We start from the raw sequence: 19,039 nt of genomic DNA, 5'->3' as shown, positions 1-19,039 counted from the left end.
GCGCACGGCCAGGTACCTGCGGGTGACGGGCGGGCGGTGAGCGCCCGGGCGTGCGACTCTGCGGTGCCGGCCGCGTCCACAGCGCGAGCACAGGACCCCGCCCCCGACGGGACCTGGGTCTCCTCCTCTAAACAGCAGGGAGTGGTTGTGCGGCTTCAGGAGGGGGCAAGCGGTGAGCCCCGGGCAGTGCCTGGCACCTAGCAAGGGCTGAACGGCTGTTAGATGTTCACCGCAGCCTTTTCCGTGGAGCAAAGCGAGGCACAGAGGGAAGCGACTCGGCCCGGAGACCATCTAGGGAGCGAGCCTACTTCGGACACCGTGTTTCAAGCCATGGAACCAGGCGTGGGCACGGCCTGGGTCAGAGGGGGCCGTTATAAAATAGCTCATGAGGAGCTGGGGATTTAGCTCAGCGGCACAGCGCCTGCCTGGCAAGCGCGAGGTCGTGAGTTTGATGCCCGGTACGGAAAAAAAACAAAAAATAAAATAAAATAAAATAAAAATAGCTCATGAACGCGTTGTGGGTTTCTTTTGGCGGTCATTTTGTACTTACAGAGCACCTATTGTGTGCCACGCCATGTGGTGACATGGAACACGGAGGTGGCCTCTGGAATCTGATGGGGGGGGCAGGATGGTCCCCACGCGCATGCCCTGTGGGGCCCAGAGAGCGTTCCTTCCCTGCCTCCCACCTGCCTTCCTAAGGGATGGTCCAGCTCTTCCCTCCCCAGCCCCGCCCAGCGCACCTGTCCACCGAGACGGCGGCCAGCGTGAAGCTGCTGGCGTACATGGTGAGGTAGATGAGTAGGTGCACGGCTTTGCAGACCAGGGCTCCGAAGAGCCAGGCGTCCAGCGTGTAGATGGCAGCCTGGAAGGGCACGCAGCACAGGATGAAGCAGAGGTCGGCCACTGCCAGGTTGAGGATGAACAGATCCGTGGTGCTGCCCGGCTCCTGCCAGGCACTTGGGCCAGGCTGAAGCAGCACCGCCAGCACCAGCCCATTGCCCACTGTGCCCAGCAGGAAGATGAGGGCAAAGACCACAGGGACCGCCACAGCCCCCACACTCGCTGGGCTGTCCAGTGAAATGTTCTGGGCATCAGCCATCTCCCCATCAGACGGCACCTGGAGAAGAGAAGCTGGAGTCCTCAGGCAGGAGCCCCGCCTCTGGTCACCTGGCCCAGGGCCCAGGTCCCCAGCCTGGTTCGGCCAGGTGTCCTGGGCTGGAAGCCCTTTGGGGAAAGGAAGTTGAGGGGAAGTGCAAGCAAAGCCAGAAGTCACTGCTGAGACCCAGAGGGAGCGAGCCCCCACCTTAACATTGGTGTGTTGGTGAGTCTCGGTGCAGCGCCTCAGTTTTCTGGGAAAAAGTCTGGGCCATGGACAGACAGCAACTCAAGAGGCAGCTGGGGACACAGGCAAGATGAAGACATGGAAGGTGGGGGAGGAGCTGCGGTAACGCAGGAGCTGGGAGAGACGCTTAGGGGAGGCCCTTGGACATGAGACCTGGCTACAAGCTGTAGCCTCAGTAAGAAGTGGGTGACATTCCCAAGTCACTGGAGAGTCCAGTCCAGTGGTGTCCCCGCAGTGGCCAAGCTACAAACACCAGGTAAGTCACTGCTGGCTTTTGCACACTGAAAATTGAGGCCCAGGGAGGGGCCATGGGTGGCTAATAGCACACCTTGGGTGACAGATCAGGGGTTGCTGCCACTCCGGCATCCTGAGCGCATGCTAACAGCGTGGCAACCTGTGTGTGCGTGTGTCCTCCTGCTCAGTCCTACATCGCCCACCACCTGTGGGTCCCTTACTCACCTGGGAGCAGGGCTGGGAGGGATAGGAGTGGGGGTGGGGAGGAAGGAAGGTAGGCGGCGTCTGCCCCCACCCAGCACCCAGCAGGCCCCTGAAGCCCAGGCTGGGCACCACCCACCTCAGTCCTGGGCACCGAGCTGCTGCTTGGTCCTGGGTGGAACAGCTAGCTGGAGTGCCTCCTGGCCCGGCGACTGCCCCTTGGTGGCGCCCCGTTGAATCTTCCTCTACCTCTCCCTCTTCGCCTCTAAGCCCCCACCCAACCCGCCTGGTCTGCTGGGTCAGACTTGGGCAGTCCTTCTGGAGTAGCCTCGGGCCACCTCCTCCTCAGTCCCTGATTTCCCCCGGGCAGCATGCTCTTCAGCCAGGCTGCTCTCTGCGTCGCTGCTGCCTCATACTCCTTCGTTTGCGCTGGGAGTAACCCATTGATCTCGCTCTCTGAGATTGGCTTTGCACTTAACCCCTGCATGCCCGCTGCCCAGCCCATTCTTGGCACTCCCGCCTCCCGGTGGCCCTGCCCGTGACTCCACCTCTCTCCCGCCCCTCCCTGCTCCAAGTAGGACTCCGATCTGAACTTAGAAGGGATTCCTAGTCTCAAATTGAGTCTCCTGGGCGGGGAAGCCAGGATATGGCTTCCTGTGGACTTCAGGTAGCACGCCCTCCCCAGGCCATGTGAACCCCTAGGGACCATCTCCTTTCGTGGTTGTCCCAAGGGGTTGATCCATCAGGAGAGTTGATGGTTTATGAACTCTTCCTAGTTTCCCCTTAGCCTAAGAGAGGCAGGCAGCTAGTGAAGGTTCTAGAGCTGGGATATGATCTACACATTTTATTTTATAAGAAATTTATTACGGCTTAGGGCAAAAAGGATGGATTGAGGGAAGAGAGATTTATTTAAAGAGGGACCTGTGAGGACTCTCTTGTCCAGGCAAATGCCAAAAAGGTTAACAGGTCTTAGTGAGTGGCTGTGTGCTGTGTGACTGTCACAGGGTTCTGGCCCGAAGCCTCAGAGCAGTGGCCCATGGGCAGAGGCTTCCACAAGGTAGAAGGCTGGCACCCAGGGAGCACGGTGCACGGGACTTAGCAACCAGGAGGCTGTTGTATCGTGGACAGGTACAAGGAGGTCTGGTGAATTAGGAAGGGATAGGGATTTTCTAGAAGCAGGGGGTGGAGGGCCATCCAGAGGCAGTCTGAGAGAGGAGAGGACACCTGGAGGGGCACAGGCAGAGCAGTGAGGTACCCGAGGTTGAGGGAAGACCCTTCAGGACCAGCTCCTCCTCCTGGAGCTATGTACCAGGGCTGACTGCCTCAGTGCAGCCAGCCCTGTGTCACTCCCCACCCCAGATGCAGAGAATCCCTGAGTTTTTGGAAGCAGAGACTCACTGAATAGAAGCTATTAGGAATCAGACCTCAATTCTACAAACTTGCATTCAGAACCACCAGAATTGCGGCATCTTACGATCCCCAAACAAGGGACTTGTAAGACACTAGTGTGGTGGGGTGAATCACGGGTACTAACACACCCTTAGGCCCCTAGAAGCCTGGATACCTGCGTGTGTATGCCTGAACCCCAGGATTGTCCGCACTGGCCCCCTGAAAAACTGGAGATTCAGGACAGGCTCTGCACAGCACTCCCCGAGTGGGAGGCCCCTCCCTGGGGTTGGGCTCAAACTGTTCCAGGGCAAAGAGTTCCAGAAGGCAACGCACAGCCGAGCTGACATATTGGACATGAGGAGGACCAGTGAGGAGAGGTGACTTTGAGCAGTCCCTGCTGAGCAGGCAGGAGGGGCTGCGTCACGGTTCACACCCCAGTGTGCCTGCTCTTCCCCTGCTCCTGCTGCTGCTCCCGGCGGCCCAGGCTTGAAGCTGGTGCCCATCGCAGAGGCCCAGGACAGCCTACCTGGGAGCAGTTCCCAGAGCTCAGGGCTCCACGGGATGCAGGGTGCAGTTAAGGTGAAGCACGTACCAGGCCTGCGCACCTTGTTGCAGGCAGCAGGCAACCAGAGGCGCGCATGGAGCCGGGGCACGCGTGCCTGGAGCGGCCGATGTGCCTGCTCCAACGCTTTCTGCAACTCCTGGATGGCAGCAGAGCCACATGTTGGTGGACCCCTGCCAGGCCGCTGGGCATGCTGAGCCCAGAGCTGACCTGGAGCATGATAGCCGTTAGGGCTCAGGCCCTCTCAGCGCTGCCTAGGCGGGGGCAGGGGCACAACGCCAGTGGCGGCCTGGGTAGAACTGAGCCCTGTGCCCGGACCGGGCCTTGCTGGGTTGGTCACACCAACGGAGACAAGTCGCCCCATGCTGTTCTTGGCCACTGAGCGTGACCTGCCAGCCACCACAGACCAGGCACAGTAGATGAAGCCACTGGCAGGGTCCTGGCCGCCATCCGGCGTGCACGCCCCCTTCGGCAGGGGCCTGGCAACGATGTGGCTACGGCTGTACTCGGCGGGCTGCGTCCCTTCTGCACCAAGGGCTGCTGGACCCCAGCCACAAGCTCCTCCGGACCGAAGGCCAGGACCCCCAGAACCCACCTTGAAGCAGCTGCAGGACCGGGCCGAGGCTCACCCAGACCGTCCATCCCAATGCTGGCAGAGGAGTGGGTGCCTGAGTTGTGGGCCCAGATTCCTGTCCTTCACGAAGGACCTTGCCATGCTGTCCTGCCGCAAGCGAACCATGAGCTTGCACCATGAGCTTTCCAAGGCCACGCCACGCGGAGGCCGGAACTGCGACGCTGCGTCAGAACCCGCACCCGCCCCCACCCGCCCCCGCACGCACTCGAGGCTGAGCAGCGCAGACCCTCCTCCCCCTCCCGAAGCGCTCAGGACCACGGGCAGCGACTGCGTGAAGAAGGCTGGCACCTCCAATACCGGAGCAGCCACCTCTTGCGAGAGACAAGGGTTGATGGGGCCTTGGCAACAGCAAGGCGGCCTTCAGCCGCGCCTGTTAGCTGCAAGCTGCGCAAGCACCACGGTCCCACAACCACCCGAACAGAGCGGGCGGGGCAGGCAGCGGCAGCAGCAGCTGACTCGCTGCGCCCCCTGGCGGCCCATCATCAGAATGCAGAACTTGGAACAGGCAAGATAGAAGGGCCTACATCTCAGTTTAATAGCCTCTGTACCAGAGGGGAAACAGGGAGACACACAACATACGCACACACACACACGATGAGGTCTGTAGTCCTCAAGCGCGAGTCGGGCCTCAGTCCCATCCCCAGCCACAAGACTGGGGCTGTTAAGGGTGAATAAAGCAGACCAAAGTGTCCCAGCCAGTGTCCATGCTGTTTTTTTACCCATGGCCACAAGTACAGGCCTCTTGCAAGCCCAGCCCTAGGACTCTGAGTCAGGGGTCAGAAGCTCTTGGCCTGATCAGAGGCCCCTTCAACGTCTGGGACAACAGAGGCTCCTCGGCTCTGCTGTCCCCACCAGAGCTCAGGGCAGCACACCGTGCAGCCGCCCCACCTCGACAAAGGCCTCCACGCAGCGGTCAATGTCTTCTTCGCTGTGCACGGCTGAGATCTGCACCCGGATTCGGGCTTTGCCCTTGGGGACTACTGGGTAGCTGAATCCAATAACGAAGATGCCTAGGAAAGGCACACCAGAGCCAGGCATAATTTGGGGGCATAGCATACAAGGGCTACCTTCCTTAGGCTCACAGAAGGCAGGATGGGGGTGGGAGGGAGTATGACCATGTACTAGGTTCTCCCTTTGCTCTTAGGACCTCCACCGGTCCTTTAATTCCAGCTCCCCCACATTTATTTATTTACTTATTTAGAGACAGGGTCTCGCTATACTTCAGGCTGACCTCAGACTCCTGGCGATCCTCCTGCCTCAGCCTCCCCACTGGTGGGATTACAGGCATATACCATGCCTAGCTTATTTTTAAATTTTGGGGGTGGTACAAAGCCAGGGCCTTGAGCATTCTAAGCAGAGGCCGCCTCTTACCTCTCTTCAGCATGTCATCCGCCATGAGAGAGGCCAGCCGGGCATCACCCAGCATCACAGGGCAGATGGGGTGATTGGCTCCCGAGATGGTGAAGCCAGCAGCCTCCATCTTAGTGCGGAACCTGGGGACATAGCTGGGTGTCAAAAGTAGCTAGGGGGCCACAGAGCCCCCATACCTGCCCTTCAAGGACACCTGGGCCAGGATCTAGGGCCAGGATCTAGCCCCAGGCCTGCAAGAGGAAGCAAAAGATAGAAACACCAGGCATGGGGAGGCAGAATGGAGAGGTGGAAAAGGAGGACTGACAAGAGGGGGACTCAGGGGGCAGAGGGAGGAGGCAGAGGGAAGAGGCAGCAGGAGGCCAGCCCCGCAGGTATGGAGCTGTGCCTGCCAGCCCGCCAGCCCGCCTAGTCCCTGCTCAGAACCGCACCGTTGGGTCTTGGCTGCCATGGACTGGACGAGGGTGCTGCTCTCCATGAGCAGGTCCAGGGCCTTAGAGGCGCAGCCCACGACGGCAGGGGGCAGGCTGTTGGAGAAGAGGTAGGGCCGGGCGCGCTGCCGCAGCAGGGACACCAGCGGTGCAGGCCCTGTTGTGTAGCCCCCTGTGAGTAAGGGAAGTGGGTGGTCAGTGCCAAGCCCAGGGTGCTCCTGAGAGTACAGTCCATGGTGCCCTCTTCTCCACAGCCTCACACCCGCCCTTCCCGTAGATAAGGGGACCCAGGGCACAACCCTGTAGGCACCTGATGCTCCACCCAGTGCCTTCCCTAGAGTGGAATTGATGATGGTGACTCGGTCCATCACGCCTAGCAGCTCATCTGTGCCTCTGCAAGAGAAGCCACCGATGCCACCAACCTCCTGGTTTCCCCCACCCTCGAAAGCCCCACCCAGGTCTCAGGTATCATATGCTCCCACCGTCCCGTGGGTCCCAGAAAGCCAGTGGCATGGCATTCGTCCACAAAGACCAGGGCACCATATTGAGAGGCGAGGTGGCAGATCTCCTGCAGGGGTGCGAGGTCGCCATCCATGGAAAAGGCCCCATCTGTGGCCACCAGGCGCAATCGATGCTTCTGCAGGAAAGAGGAGCAGGTGGCGGGTGGTGTGGTCACGCACTGGGCCACACTGCATGTCCTCTGTGCTGCCTGGGGCTCTGAGAGGTGGGCAGCAGGACACGACCACCTTGGGGCTGCAGCACCCTCTTCCCACCCGGGCCTTTCCAAGGTTTGCCACCTCTTCTGCGGCAGATGCGGGCTGCACGCAGCCCTGGGCAGTGAGAAGGGTCTCGGGCCTCCCCTCCTATGCCAGGCCCTAGCCAGAGCCCTCCCCCTCAGGGCCTGCCCCAAAATGCACTTGTTGCCCTCAGGTAGCAGCTGCAAGAGACGATTGGGTTCCACTCTTGGTCTGGGTGCAGGCGTGGCTCTCCAAGCTCACTTGCTCACCAGAGGAGGCTGAGGGGAGCCCAGTGCTCCCCCACAGACCCTGCACCTCGCCCCACCTGCGCCTCCTGCAGCTTGGCTTCTAGGTCAGCCATGTCCAGGTGGCGGTAACGGTACTTGTGGGCCTTGCACAGCCGGATGCCGTCGATGATGGAGGCGTGGTTCAGTTCATCGGACAGCACTGCATCCTCAGGGGTCAGCAGAGCCTGCAGGGAGCAACCTCAGTAGAGCCGTCACCCAGTCACCTTCTGGTTCGCCTTCCCCATGAGCCCCTGAGGTACGATTTCACTGGCAGCCAGGGCATTCCACGGGCAGGGAGGCAAGGCATCCTCCACTCCATCTCTGTTGCCAAGGCCCTGCTCTGCTGAGGGCAGGTGAGAAAGTCTGGGTAGACTTTCTATCCAGAGGAGGGTAGAGAGGAGGCAGGAGCCTCCTGAGGAGGAGCCTACCTGAGGAGGCAGGAGCCATTCCCCAGCCTCCTGCTAGCACAGGTTACTCCCCAAATGCTCTGGAGAAGGGGCTCCTTGCAAGCCCGTCTTCCTCTTAGAACACTAACCTGGCCCACCTGGCCTCCAGGAGGAAGGGCACTAGAGCCACCTGGCATGGCACTGGCATCCTGGCGGGCTCTGCTGATTGCCCATCCCCAAGCCATCTGCAACCCCACCAACTCCCACCCACAGCTCCACACACCTCAAAGAGGCCGGCATTGGCATCAAAACAGCTGGGATAGAGGATGGCATCCTCCCGCTGGTGGAAGCGGGCGATCTTGGCTTCCAGACTCTTGTGGATGCTCTACGGAAAGGCATGACAGGAGCTGTGAGCGCCTGGAGGGCTGCGTGGAATAAGTCCTAGAGGACAGAGGCCTGGAGGAGCCACAGACAGGCCCTGCCTGGAAGGCCGCAGCCTCAGCCTTGCCCTTCCTTTTGATCCATAGGTCGCCACGGAGCCGGCAGGAAGGTGGCACACGGCTCCACTGAGGGCTTGGGGACTTGCTGGGTTTCCCTTCCCAGGTGGATCCCGGTTTTGTAATGGACTTCTTCCCAGTGGTAGAATTATGGGTGCTGATGGCAAGCAAGATGTGCCTTCCTAATACCAGATGGTGTTTTGGATTGTTTTACGGCAAAGAGGAGGATTACATAAACTCTGCACTCATTTGGGCCTCTCTTTGTTTTTTGAGACAGAGTCCCGCTATATCGTTCAGGTCAGCCTTGAATTCACTATGTAGCCCAGGCTGCCCTTGAGCCTGTGGCAGTTGTGCTTCCTCAGCCTCCTGGGTGCTGGGATGACAGGTGTGTGCTACTGCACCCAGCTGAGCATTTGGACCTTACTGCTTAGGTTCAAAAGCTGCTTAGTCTTGCCGAGGGTTTTCTGGGATGTACCCGGATGGGAGACAGGAGTACCTGACGTTCCTTTCAGCCTCACCTTTCAGGACAGGTAATTTACTACAGGCAGTTAGGAGAAAGGGCTCTTGAGCCAGGCTACCCAGGTTCAAATCCCACCTGTGTGCTTTTGGACGAATCATTAACCTCTCTGGGCCTTGGGGCTCTCATGTCAATAACACTGGTAAAGCAGGAGGATTCATGAGTTAATACTTGTAACCTTCTGAAAAGTAATTGGCACACAATAAATATTATATAAGTTTCACGTAGATATTAATTTGCTTTGTAGCATTGACAAAATAAGTAATAGCCACTTTTTTTCTTTTTGAGACAGGGTCTCACTATGCAGTTCAGGTTGTCATTGAACTCACTTTGTAGCCTAAGCTGGCCTCTAACTTGAAGTGACCCTCCTGCCTCAGCCTCCCAGGCGCTGGGATTACAGACATATACCACTATGCTTGGCTGCAATAACCATCATTAAGTGCTTCTGTGTGCCAGGTACTGTTCTAAGCATTTTTACGTGTACTCCTTTTCTTTTCCTTGTGGTATTGGGAATGAACGTAGGGCCTTTGCACTGAGCTACATCCCCAGCTCTTTTTTTGAGACAGAATCTCACTCTGCAACTCAAGGTGGCCCTGAACTCACAGTGATCCTCCTGCCTCAGCCTCCACAGTGCTGGGATTACAGGCCTGTACCACTATGTCCAGTTTGCTGCCTCTTTCATTTGTAATGATCTTTTTATCTACTGTTGTCCCCACTTTACCAACAAAAGGTTCAAGTCACAGAGAGGATAAGACACTTGCTACTTGTCACTATAGAGTGACAGAGCCGATAAACAGCAGCACTGGAAACAAAGCCCAGGCAGAATAGCTCTAGAACTCTCAACATCAAAACCTGCCTTCTATTCTTTTTTTTCAGCAGGACAGGTGAGAGGACTCTCTTCTGCGATGGGGAAACAGATGCTTACAATGGATGCTCAGAAATATAAAGTTTCTTAGCCTGGCATGGTGACATACACCTGTAATCCCACCACTCTTGAGGCTGAGGCAGGAGGAGTGCAAGTTTGAGCCCAGCGTGGGCAATGTAGTGACTTAAATGACCCTGTCTCAAAAAATTAAAATACAGCTGGAGATGTCGCTCACTGTAAAGGCCATGGGTTCAATCCCTAATACCACAGAACAAAATAAATACATGCATACGTAAATGAAAAAAAAAGGAAAGAAGATAGTTTCTTGTCCAAGGCTTCTCAGCAAAACAGGCACCCAGACTCTCTACCTGGTGGCTCTGGCACTAACAGTGGGCCTTGAGCCTGAGCCCTGGGATTAGCCGAGCCCTATGGGGTCAGTGCATGTCCAACCCCCGCCGTATACCTGGGTCCCACAGATGAAGCGGACAGAGCTGAGGCCGGCTCCAAATTCCTGCAGAGCCTGCAGGCCTGCCTGGATCACCTCAGGGTGGCTGCTCAGGCCCAGGTAGTTGTTGGCACAGAAGTTAAGGATTCCTGAGGTGGAAAGAGGAGATGGACACAGTAACTCAGACAGGGCAAGGAAGGGCCTGGAAGGGGACAGTGCCAGGCCTGGGGAAGTGGTCCAGAGAGGAACTGAACCTGGACAGCTCCACAACAGCCCCGGATGATGCAGCCTGGGACTGAGGCCAGGGTGAGGGCCACCAGAAGACTCTGAATCCAACAGCCACAGGACAGGCAGGGTGAGGAAAGGAGTCTCTCCAGTGCTGCAACTTGAAGGATGAGACGATTTATTTATTTTTAGTGTTTTGAGACAGTCTCACTACATAGCCTGGGCTGGCCTCGAACTCTCGATCCCCCTGCGCCGGCCTCCCAAGTACTGGAATCACAGGCATGTGCCGCCACACTCCGGCTTTGAATCACATTCTATTCAGGAAGGAACCTATCCCTTCCTCTCAGGCTTCTCCGATCCCTGAAGACCACCACCGCTCCCCCCATCTCAGCCTTGGCTTCCTTGAGGGTAAGAAAAGAGGGCTGGGTCTGGCGCCCGCTGCAGTCCTCCAATGTTTACTTTGCTGCCTGGACAGAATCACGGCCCAGAGTGGCTGCCTCAGAGACCTCAGTCCAGAGTCAGAAAGCCCACAGCAAACACAGCTGACTTGAGCAGGAAACTGAGGCCAAGGAGTGGAAAGTTCACAGCCTGGGAAAGGCGAAGTCAGCGTGAGAGCGTGGGTCTCCTGACTGCCCATCTTTCCATTCGATAACCAACACTGTGTCCCTCTGGGCCTCTACTGTGATGTGACAGCTGTGTGGTTTCTCTGAGGGCTTTGCCCAAAAGCACTGGAGCAGAGACAGGTGTTCAGCCTCTGACAGGGCAGGGGCGGATAATCACAAGTAGTTAGGGGCAGGACCTGTTCCACACTTCCCCTGGGGAAGGCCGGGATTTCCTGGGATCTCCATTTTACCAATAAATATACATCAGCACTAAAGACTCCATGCCTACTGGGACACCTGTTGATAATAACAGCCACCTGAGGCCAAGCGCAACTAGGACAGCAGGGTCACTGGCTGGAATGAAAGGAGGGACACCTACCGTGTCCAATCAGTGTGTCTGTCACTTTGGCAAAAGTCCTCAAGTCTTAGACTCTGGCCTCAGGTTGGCCTCTGGCCAGTTAGCTGACCTTCCAGCTCCAGCTTTCTTTGACAGCTCACTGGCTGGGGGAGTCTGAGCAAAACACTTCACATCTTGGGGTTTCGGCTTCTTTGACTGTACATGGGATTAGTCACTCCTGCGTTTAGAGGTTAGCAGGAGTACACGTGCAGCAGTTAGTAGACTTTCACAAAGCAGCTGCTCAAGAAATGCAGGTGTTACCAGGCGCCCACCTCTGTATCCCGGCAGCACTTGAGAGGCCAAGTTCGAGACCAGCCTGGGCTACACAGAGGAAGACTCTATCAAAAAACAAAAAACCCAAACCAAACAAACAAAGAAAAGACAAAAAAAAAAGAAAAAGAGAAAAGAAAAGACAACAAATGCGGGTTTTCTTGCTGCTGCCTTCCTATCCCCTCCCAGTGGCAAAGGGGCTGGCAGCTGCATGTCTCTTTTTGGTCGAGCCCTCTCCGCTGGGCCGAAAGGGGCTCACGGGGAAATCACTTCCCGTGGTCGAAACGGGTTTAACCAGGTTTGAGTCAACCCGGGAAGTACGACCCCAGCCCTCGGCCCCGGGACCCCTATTCCGGCGAAAGCCCGGGAGGGCCCCTCGATCACCAGCCAGCTCCTGCCACTCCCAGGAGGGGCGGTTACCTCCAGAGACGCCGTCCACGTGGATGTACGGCCCCTGACGGGACGTAATGACCCGCTCGCTCTTCCAGGTGCCAGCCTCGCGGATCCCTTCCAGCTCCCCGTCGAGGATGCCGCGCAGCTGGGCCAGCGCCGACTGCGCGCGGCGGCCGTGAGGGGCCCGGGCGAGCGCCGCACGCCAGATTCCTCCAGCCCACATCGCGCACCTCATCCGAGCGCGCCCGCCCGCTGGGCCTTGCGCGCGCGGACAACCCGTCACGTGGCCGGGGGCCGGGCCCCGGCAGCCAATCGGAAGCCGAGGGGCCCTTAAAGGGGCGGGGCCGGGCGGTACCGGTGGAGGAGGATCGAGGATTGATTTGTTAAGTAAAGACGGAGAGGTCCGGGCAGGGGAAGCTAAGGAGGCGGAACTAGTCACGTCAGGTCCTAGCCTAGTCCGTTCCCATCCTCCTGCCTACACACCCCTCTTAGAAGGAAAGAGGGTGCCCTGTGGACCTCAAAGGCAGGAGCCTAAAAGCGAGCGGAGGCGCCTTTCAGTCCGAAGGTTCCTGTCCGGTTCTCGGACACCCCCCATTCTCCGGGGTAAACTCGGTCCCAGATGTGCCCTGCTCACCCAACTGCTCCGCGTTCGCCCCCCTAAGTCAAAAAAATACACCGCTATTTTTCCTTTTCCAGATTTTATTTTAAAGTTTTAAAATTACAACGACAGCAAATTTCTCCCGGCACAAGTAACACTTGTTTAAAAAAGGCGGGGGTGGGGCGGGGTGGCGCAAGTGCGCGATCTTCATATTAAAAATAAAAGGCAGACAACTGTACAGGTTTTTTTCTCCCAGCTCCCGATGTAAAACCTAAGTAGTAGCCCTAGGTATGCATATATACAAATACACACACATGCACATAGATCTAGCTCTATAACTACGTAGCAAATTCCAAATCAACTGCAGTATGTCTTACCGTCCACTCCCTGCCCCTCCCCCTCCCCATCTACATCTACTTAAAAAAAGACTCCGAAGTAAAAAGAGGTCGGGAGGTTTTTAAGCAGCTGGCGGCGGGGCTGGAGCCCTACCAGACCAAGCAAAGCCACGTCTTTAGAGAAGGAACAAAATACAGAGGGGAAAAAAAAGTCCTCCAAAGACACAATAATCCATCAAATTGTGTGGAAAAAACCCAAGTTTCAACAGGGCACACTGAGGCACTTGGCTGACCGACTCCCCATCCTTCCCCCAAAGTTTCCGCTCCCGTTAAGAGACTTTGCCGAAGCCACAGAAGTCTCCCCGCCATCCCACGGCTGGGTCCTAGCTGGCTGGGGGAAGCTAGTTTCTCCAGCCAGCTGTCACTTGTCCCCCTCCTCTTCCCTAAGACAATAGGGAGGCCAGAAGGGCACGCCGACCCAGGAGAGGAGGATCCGGCCTCGGACCCCCTGCTGCTCGCCTCTCCCCAGAGCTTCGGAAATTCCCACCAGGGTGCCCAACTTAAAAGAAAACCTGAAAGACACTCCTACAGACCTTTACGATTCCTGGGCTCCCTTTCCTCTAGCGAGAACAAGCTGCGGCGCCTGTTCTCTCCTTCCCCGTCTACCGTCAAGCAACCCCCCAACACAACGCACAGCCCCCCCAAGTCCCGAGCCCCATAGATTAATAGCAAATCAACAAAACAAAATATAAGTACATCCTCATCGTTACAGAGATGAGATCTGTTGTCGCGGTCCTTGCACAACTGGTGAAGGAAAAAGCACTAATTCCACCATTTCCGAGGAATCCAAAGTCTGTCTCTTATAAAGTCAGGGCAAATGGGGCAAAAGGTTGCAGAGAATCAAGAGAGAAGAAAGGAAAAAAGTATTTACAGAGAGTGAGAGAGGAGTGTCCGTAAGAAAAGGCTTCCTTGTCACTTCTTCTTGCCGGCCCTCTTGGCACTGGACTTGGCTTTGGGCTTCACTGGTTTGGCCTTCTTGGGCTTGGACGCCTTGACTGGCTTGGCCTTGACAACCTTGGGTTTTTTGGCTTTCTTGGGTGTGGCAGCCGGCTTCTTCTTGGCCTTCTTGACCGGCGTGGCTTTAGGCTTCTTGCTTGGGGCTTTGGAGGCAGCCTTCTTGGGCTTGGCTGCCTTCTTTGGCGTGGCCACCTTCTTGACCTCCTTCTTGGTCTTCTTGAAGGCCACTGCCCTCTTGGGTTCGTCGCTCTTAGCCAGCCGGAAGGACCCCGAGGCACCCACCCCTTTCGTTTGCTTGAGAACACCGGTGGTCACCAGGCGCTTGATGGACAACTTGATCTGGGAGTCGGCGTTCTCGCCCACCTTGTAGTGGCTCTTGATGTACTTCTGGATGGACTGGCGCGAGGAGCCAGCGCGGTTCTTCTCGGCCTGGATGGCAGCCACGATCATGTCCGAATACTTGGGGTGGTCTGTGGACTTCTTGGAGGCCTTGGCCCGCTTGGGCTTGGCCGCAGGAGCGGACGTGGAGTTCTCGGTCATGGTGGCCTGCCTGGTCCCGCTGCTGAAGGCGCCTTCCCAAGGGCCAGCCCTCGTCGGAGGGATCTGTTCCCGGGCCCCTGGCTACCAGGCCCTTCCGGACTTGGGCCGTCAGGGATGCGGACGAGCAGCCGCTGCCTCTTCTCCTCCCCGGCGCGGGCTGCGCGAGGGCTCGCTGGGCCGGCTCTATGTGGCCCAGCCCCGCCGGTCTGCCGCTCGGTCTGCCCGCCTGGCTCGCGCTCTGCCTCCGCCTCCTCCGCCTCCCCTTTCCCAGCTCCGCGTCTGGCGCTCGGGCGGCGCATCCGGGTATTTAGCGGCGGCGGGCGGACCGCGGTGAGGACAGGGCTGCTGGCTGCCTGCTCCCGGCCCGGAATGGCGCCGCGCCGCCGCCATCTGTGTTTCTTCCGCCGAACAAATCCGACCTTTCCCCCCGGCCCGGGCCTTCCCGCTCCTAGCAGCCGCCCGGGGCCGCTGCTCGGCTCCCTGGGCTCCACCGCCGGGTAACCCGCGGCCCCGGCCGCCGCCCCCCCCGCCCGCCACGCGCCCCAAACGGCGCCGAGGACCGCTGGGGCGCCGGCACATTTCCCCTTTGCGGGGGACTGGCTCTGCGGGGCTGGGGACCCCGGCGGCGCGAGACCACCCGTAGCAAAGCCCTCCCCTGGGGCTATCAGGGGCCCGGCTCCCGGCCCGCTGCGCGGCCCCCTAGCCCGGCGGAGCGGCTGGAAAGCGGCCCCAACTAACACACGCGGCCCCGAGCTGGGCGACTCCCAGCCGGGCCGAGCCGGGACAGGGGGGAGGGGTCGCTCCCCCGGGGTCCGGTCACCTCTCAGGGGTCACCCCACCACTGGCCCCCCAGCACCCCCACCCCTTCTCTGTCCGTGGGGCCCCCCAAGGAAACTTTCCCAGGAAGAGTTGGAAGGGTACTTTCAAACTTTGTCCCTTCCCCCTCCCGGGACGTCTACGCCCCCAGTGCGCCCCCAGACCTCTGCTTCGAGGTTCCCTCCTGAGGCCGAGCCCCCCCAGTGCTGCCTGAGTCTCCTGAGAGACAGGGAGGGGGTCTTCCCGGTGTCCTGCTGTCCTCAGAGACCCCCACATCTCCTCTGTATCCTAACCGGGAGTGCATTTACTTGCCTCGCTCAGTCTGGGAGTTTTGGGGGGTGTGAGGAAGAGCTCGCGGTCCCCCCACCCCAGTGCCCGGCATGGGGGTCCAGTCCTCCTCCCAAGGCCCCCTGGAGGCTTTGTATGTTGGGGGGCCGGGCCACCATGGAGGAGCTGCCCCTAACTATAACCAGAGACACTTCTGGGGGCCCCTGTGATGAGAGGCCCTGAGTGCTTCAGAGACTTGGGAAAAACGGGGCGCTAGGGTAGACATCGGGGGGTCACGTTCCTTGGGTCGTGAGTAATCCTCGCGAAGGGTGCACTTATGCAGGGAGCCGTGGCTGGGACCACCGCCATTTTGCTGGGAAGATGCAGTGCCTTTGTTAAAATATATACATCTTCCCCGGTGCTGCTGGGCAGGTAGAGACGGAGGTGACAAGGGGTGCCAGGGTCTGTAGGGTGTCCTGGCACTCGGAGGGACTTTAGGGGCTAAGAGAACAGCAGAACGGACCCTCAGACACTGTAGGAGCCCTTGTCTGCAGCAGACCTGCTGCTCCGTGCCAGATCTACTTGGCCGCGGCCCTGGGCTAAGATTCTGGGGGATGCTCGCTCCTTCGCACCCTCCCTCAACAAACCCGCTTTCACTCCTTTTGCAGTAAGGCTCTTTAATTAAACAATACCCTGGAAGTGAGGGTTTGTAGCTGTTCAAAATGAAGAAAGCGTCTCCGGTAAGGCCCCGGAGCAGGCTGCAGACACTGAGTCCTGCGGGGGCGGGGGAGGGGAGGAAGGTCTGGATGAGGGGGTGGGTCGTAGTTGGGGGGTGTCGGGAAGGCTACTACTGCACTTAGGAGTCTGAGACCAGGGCAAGTTAATGGGCCTCCCCCTCCCCCCGACGTCAAGAAATGAGTTAATCCGAATGATTGGGGGAGGGGAGGGAGAGGCCAAGATCCCCTATCAGATGCGTGTCCCTGGGCTTATCTGCGTGACACAGGAGGAAGAGTGAAGCCGTGAAGGGCCAGGTTAGTTCAAAAGATCAAGGCTCTTACTTCGATGTGAGAACGATGCAATTACCCACCCCACCCCACCCCCGTTGAAAAAAACAATACCGTGGTAGGTTTATTTTGGTTCTTTTTCAAAAACGATTCTCCCCGTTCCCGCTAAAACCTGGGTGGGGGAAACACCCATCCCCATAGCCACCCCTACATCCGAGATGTTTCCACCCTGCGCTCCCCAGGGACGTGTCACCACCACCTGGCTGAGAATGAGGACTGTAGGAATCCAGTGGCACAATGTTGACTTTTTTTTTTTAATTCGCCCAACGCATTACAGTTTGCAAGCTGGTGTCGGCGGGCTCCAGATCCTCCGTGCCTCCTTCCCGCCGGGGGGCAGGTAATGGGATCACTACCTGCACACCCCCATTTTACCGTGGAGGCTGCGGGGCACAGAGGGAGAATGGGGGGCGTAAGCCTCAGCTCCCTGCGACCCCGGCCTTCATTCCAAGCTGTCGCAGTCACATCTCTTCTCCCCGCCCATCTCGGGGACCTGAAATTCTCTCCGGGAACTGAAGCCCGTTGGGGGAGGGGAGGGGCACCTGGGTAGCGGGGCTTCCAGAGCCGGGTCGCCCCTTCCCCACCAGGGGCAGCAGGATTCTCCCGCCTCTCCTCCGCTTGTTTGGGGGCCTGGGGGGAATGGAGGGGCTCCCTGGGAGTTGGGGACCGAGGCCGAGGGGGAGCAAAATGAGCAAAGTCTGCCTGGCTTCCTGGATACCACAGGCTGGGGAGGGGGCTGGCTCCAGCCAGGCCCTCCCGCGGCCCCCCACCGGCAGCTCTCCTGGCCACCCCGCAGCGTCCCGTGTAACGCGAGGCCCTTTTAAAGCCCGAGAGCCCTGCCCCACCGACAGCCGCTCCTGGGAAATGTAGTTTCTGAGCCCAGCCCGACCCTCCGAGCCTCCCGCCCGCCCCCGTGTCTGGGAAGGACCTGTTTCTCCAGCTGTCAAAAGGGGATTCTAAGCGCGTCTAGGACTGTCGTGCGAGGGACACGAAATCCTGCGTAGAAGGGTGTAAAACACGTTAGAAATGCCGGGGTCTCTTCTTACTAACTGGTGTGCTACCAGCATTTACTGAGCGCTGAGCATGCAGCATCTCTGTTACAGGCAGGAGGCCCAGAAAGGCTGGGTGTCCACCCGCCAGGGCCGACAGACTCCCCGGCCAGCCCTCCCACGGCCACCGTACTCTCCTGAGCGTTTGACAAGAGGTCTACTCCTGATGGGCTCAGGATTCCTAGTGTATCCATTTAATATGTACCAGCCCTGGGAGATGGCCAGAAAAAAAAAAAAAAAAAGAGGAGATCCCTGTCATTGTGGAGCTGACATTCTTTATAAACATAAAAGAAAATAAAGGCTAAGGAAGTGCAGTACATAATACTTTCAGTACTTCTTTGCCATGCCAAGATCTCAAAGAAACAATTAGAGCAGGGTTGGGGGCTTAGGCTGTACTGAATGGAGGTGGTCTGCAATTTTAAATAGGGTGGTCCCCAAAACCTCATTAAGTAGCTGACATTTGAGCTGAAATTTAAAGAAGGTGTAGGAGAAAGCCATTCTTATTCTTAAAAGAATCTTCCAAGCAGCAGGAACAGTTTGTGCAAAGGCCCTGTGGTAAGAAAGTGCAGTATGTCTGAGTGTGGGAGGGTAATGAGATTAGATGAGTGTAAAAAGGCTGACCGTGGGCTGGGGATATAACTCAGTGGCATAAGCACCTACCTGGCAAGCTCAAGGTCGTGAGTTTGATCCCTGGTACCGCAAAAAAAAAAAAAGCTGATCGGTACAGGTAAGTATGGCAGGTACCTAGGGTAGGGTTTGGGAGGAACTGTAGGGACTTTGGCTTCCACTCTGAGCGAGACGGGAACCATGGAGGGGTCCTGAGTAGAGGTGAGACATAGTCTGAGCCACACTCAGCTCTGGCCACTGTGTGGGGAAGAGGCTGCAGAGGGCAAGGGCAGAAGCTGGGGTGAGGCTGTCCTGGCATCTAGGTGAGAGAGAATGGCACTTGGGCCCAAGCGCAGCAGCGGAGGGGAGATCAGACAGAAGAGGACAAGGACGGGCCGGGATGTGGTGGGAGAGGTGGGAAGGAAGCAGAGACCTCTGAAAAGGAGACCAAGCAGGGGAGACCAAGTAGGAGCAACCGACAGGGTGGACAGGGAAGGAGGTGTGCGCGTCCCAGAGGGAAGCTGGGGAGTGCGAGGAGAGCGTCAGGGAGCAGGAGGGAGGGGCCCGCCCTGCCGCATGCTTCTGCCCAGGGCAGCAGACAGGGTCCATCCGGGGCATGGTGGTCACCGAAGACGCCTGACCTGAGGGTTCCGAGCCCGGGCTCCCGTGGCCTCACGCAGCCCTCCAGCTTTGAGACGTCTTTCCTTGGGGACCAGAAGAAGCGAGGCGCCCTGTGGGGGCTGGGGCAGGGGTGCAGCAGGAGCTGGCTGTGAAGGGTGAGTGGTGTTTCTGGGGGAGCGATGGGGTCCTGAGCCACTACACGGTGTCGGGAAGGGAGCACAGGGAAGCCAGGGGCGTCACCCTTGAGCCGGGCAGGAGGAGAACAGCGGGGTGGGGCTGAGGGGGACTTGTACTAGGAAGGAGTGCCTGCGAGCTGGGCAGTAGCTTTTTTTTTTTTTTTTTTTTTT

The 19,039-nt window shown here is 58.2% G+C and overlaps 3 protein-coding genes across 3 annotated transcripts in view; all 3 read right to left on the bottom strand.

The window, feature by feature from the left end:
• The window catches only part of Galr3 (galanin receptor 3), a 2,194-nt gene extending 959 nt beyond the window's left edge, over positions 1-1,235 (bottom strand). Inside the window, exons 1-2 of the mRNA XM_013511305.1 lie at positions 741-1,235; positions 7-16 (exon numbers count right to left, since the gene is read on the bottom strand). Of these exons, the coding sequence (XP_013366759.1) occupies positions 7-16; positions 741-1,099 (369 nt within the window). The 5' untranslated portion in view covers positions 1,100-1,235. The remainder of the gene's footprint in view (positions 1-6; positions 17-740) is intronic.
• A 3,638-nt stretch (positions 1,236-4,873) lies between these two features.
• On the bottom strand, positions 4,874-12,055 carry Gcat (glycine C-acetyltransferase). Its single transcript, XM_005379228.1, has 9 exons — positions 11,810-12,055; positions 9,914-10,044; positions 7,855-7,956; positions 7,224-7,370; positions 6,644-6,798; positions 6,472-6,554; positions 6,162-6,333; positions 5,734-5,855; positions 4,874-5,372 (listed from the first exon to the last, which is right to left on the bottom strand). Exons 1-9 carry the CDS (start codon positions 12,015-12,017, stop codon positions 5,221-5,223), a joined length of 1,272 nt encoding a protein of 423 aa, XP_005379285.1. The 5' UTR covers positions 12,018-12,055; the 3' UTR covers positions 4,874-5,220.
• Positions 12,056-12,463: 408 nt separating this feature from the next.
• LOC102010789 (histone H1.0) lies at positions 12,464-14,505 on the bottom strand. The gene has a single exon (XM_005379227.2). The coding sequence runs from the start codon at positions 14,270-14,272 to the stop codon at positions 13,688-13,690; it is 585 nt and encodes a 194-aa protein (XP_005379284.1). The 5' UTR covers positions 14,273-14,505; the 3' UTR covers positions 12,464-13,687.
• Positions 14,506-19,039: the final 4,534 nt, after the last annotated feature.

The sequence above is a fragment of the Chinchilla lanigera genome, unplaced genomic scaffold (genome assembly GCF_000276665.1).
Source record: "Chinchilla lanigera isolate Chin_1 unplaced genomic scaffold, ChiLan1.0 scaffold00012, whole genome shotgun sequence".
Taxonomy (NCBI): domain Eukaryota; kingdom Metazoa; phylum Chordata; class Mammalia; order Rodentia; family Chinchillidae; genus Chinchilla; species Chinchilla lanigera.
The sequence above is the reverse complement of the archived record's forward strand: the minus strand, read 5'-3'. Positions and strand labels throughout refer to the sequence as shown.

Excerpts from the sequence above, each read along its gene's own strand:
- Gcat (XM_005379228.1), bottom strand. The coding sequence starts at position 12,017 with ATGAGGTGCGCGATGTGGGCTGGAGGAATCTGGCGTGCGGCGCTCGCC. Across the intron at positions 6,555-6,643 it reads TTTCTGGGACCCACGGGACG|AGGCACAGATGAGCTGCTAG; the intron begins GTGGGAGCATAT and ends CTTCTCTTGCAG. Across the intron at positions 5,856-6,161 it reads ATGGCAGCCAAGACCCAACG|GTTCCGCACTAAGATGGAGG; the intron begins GTGCGGTTCTGA and ends CTATGTCCCCAG.
- LOC102010789 (XM_005379227.2), bottom strand. The coding sequence starts at position 14,272 with ATGACCGAGAACTCCACGTCCGCTCCTGCGGCCAAGCCCAAGCGGGCC.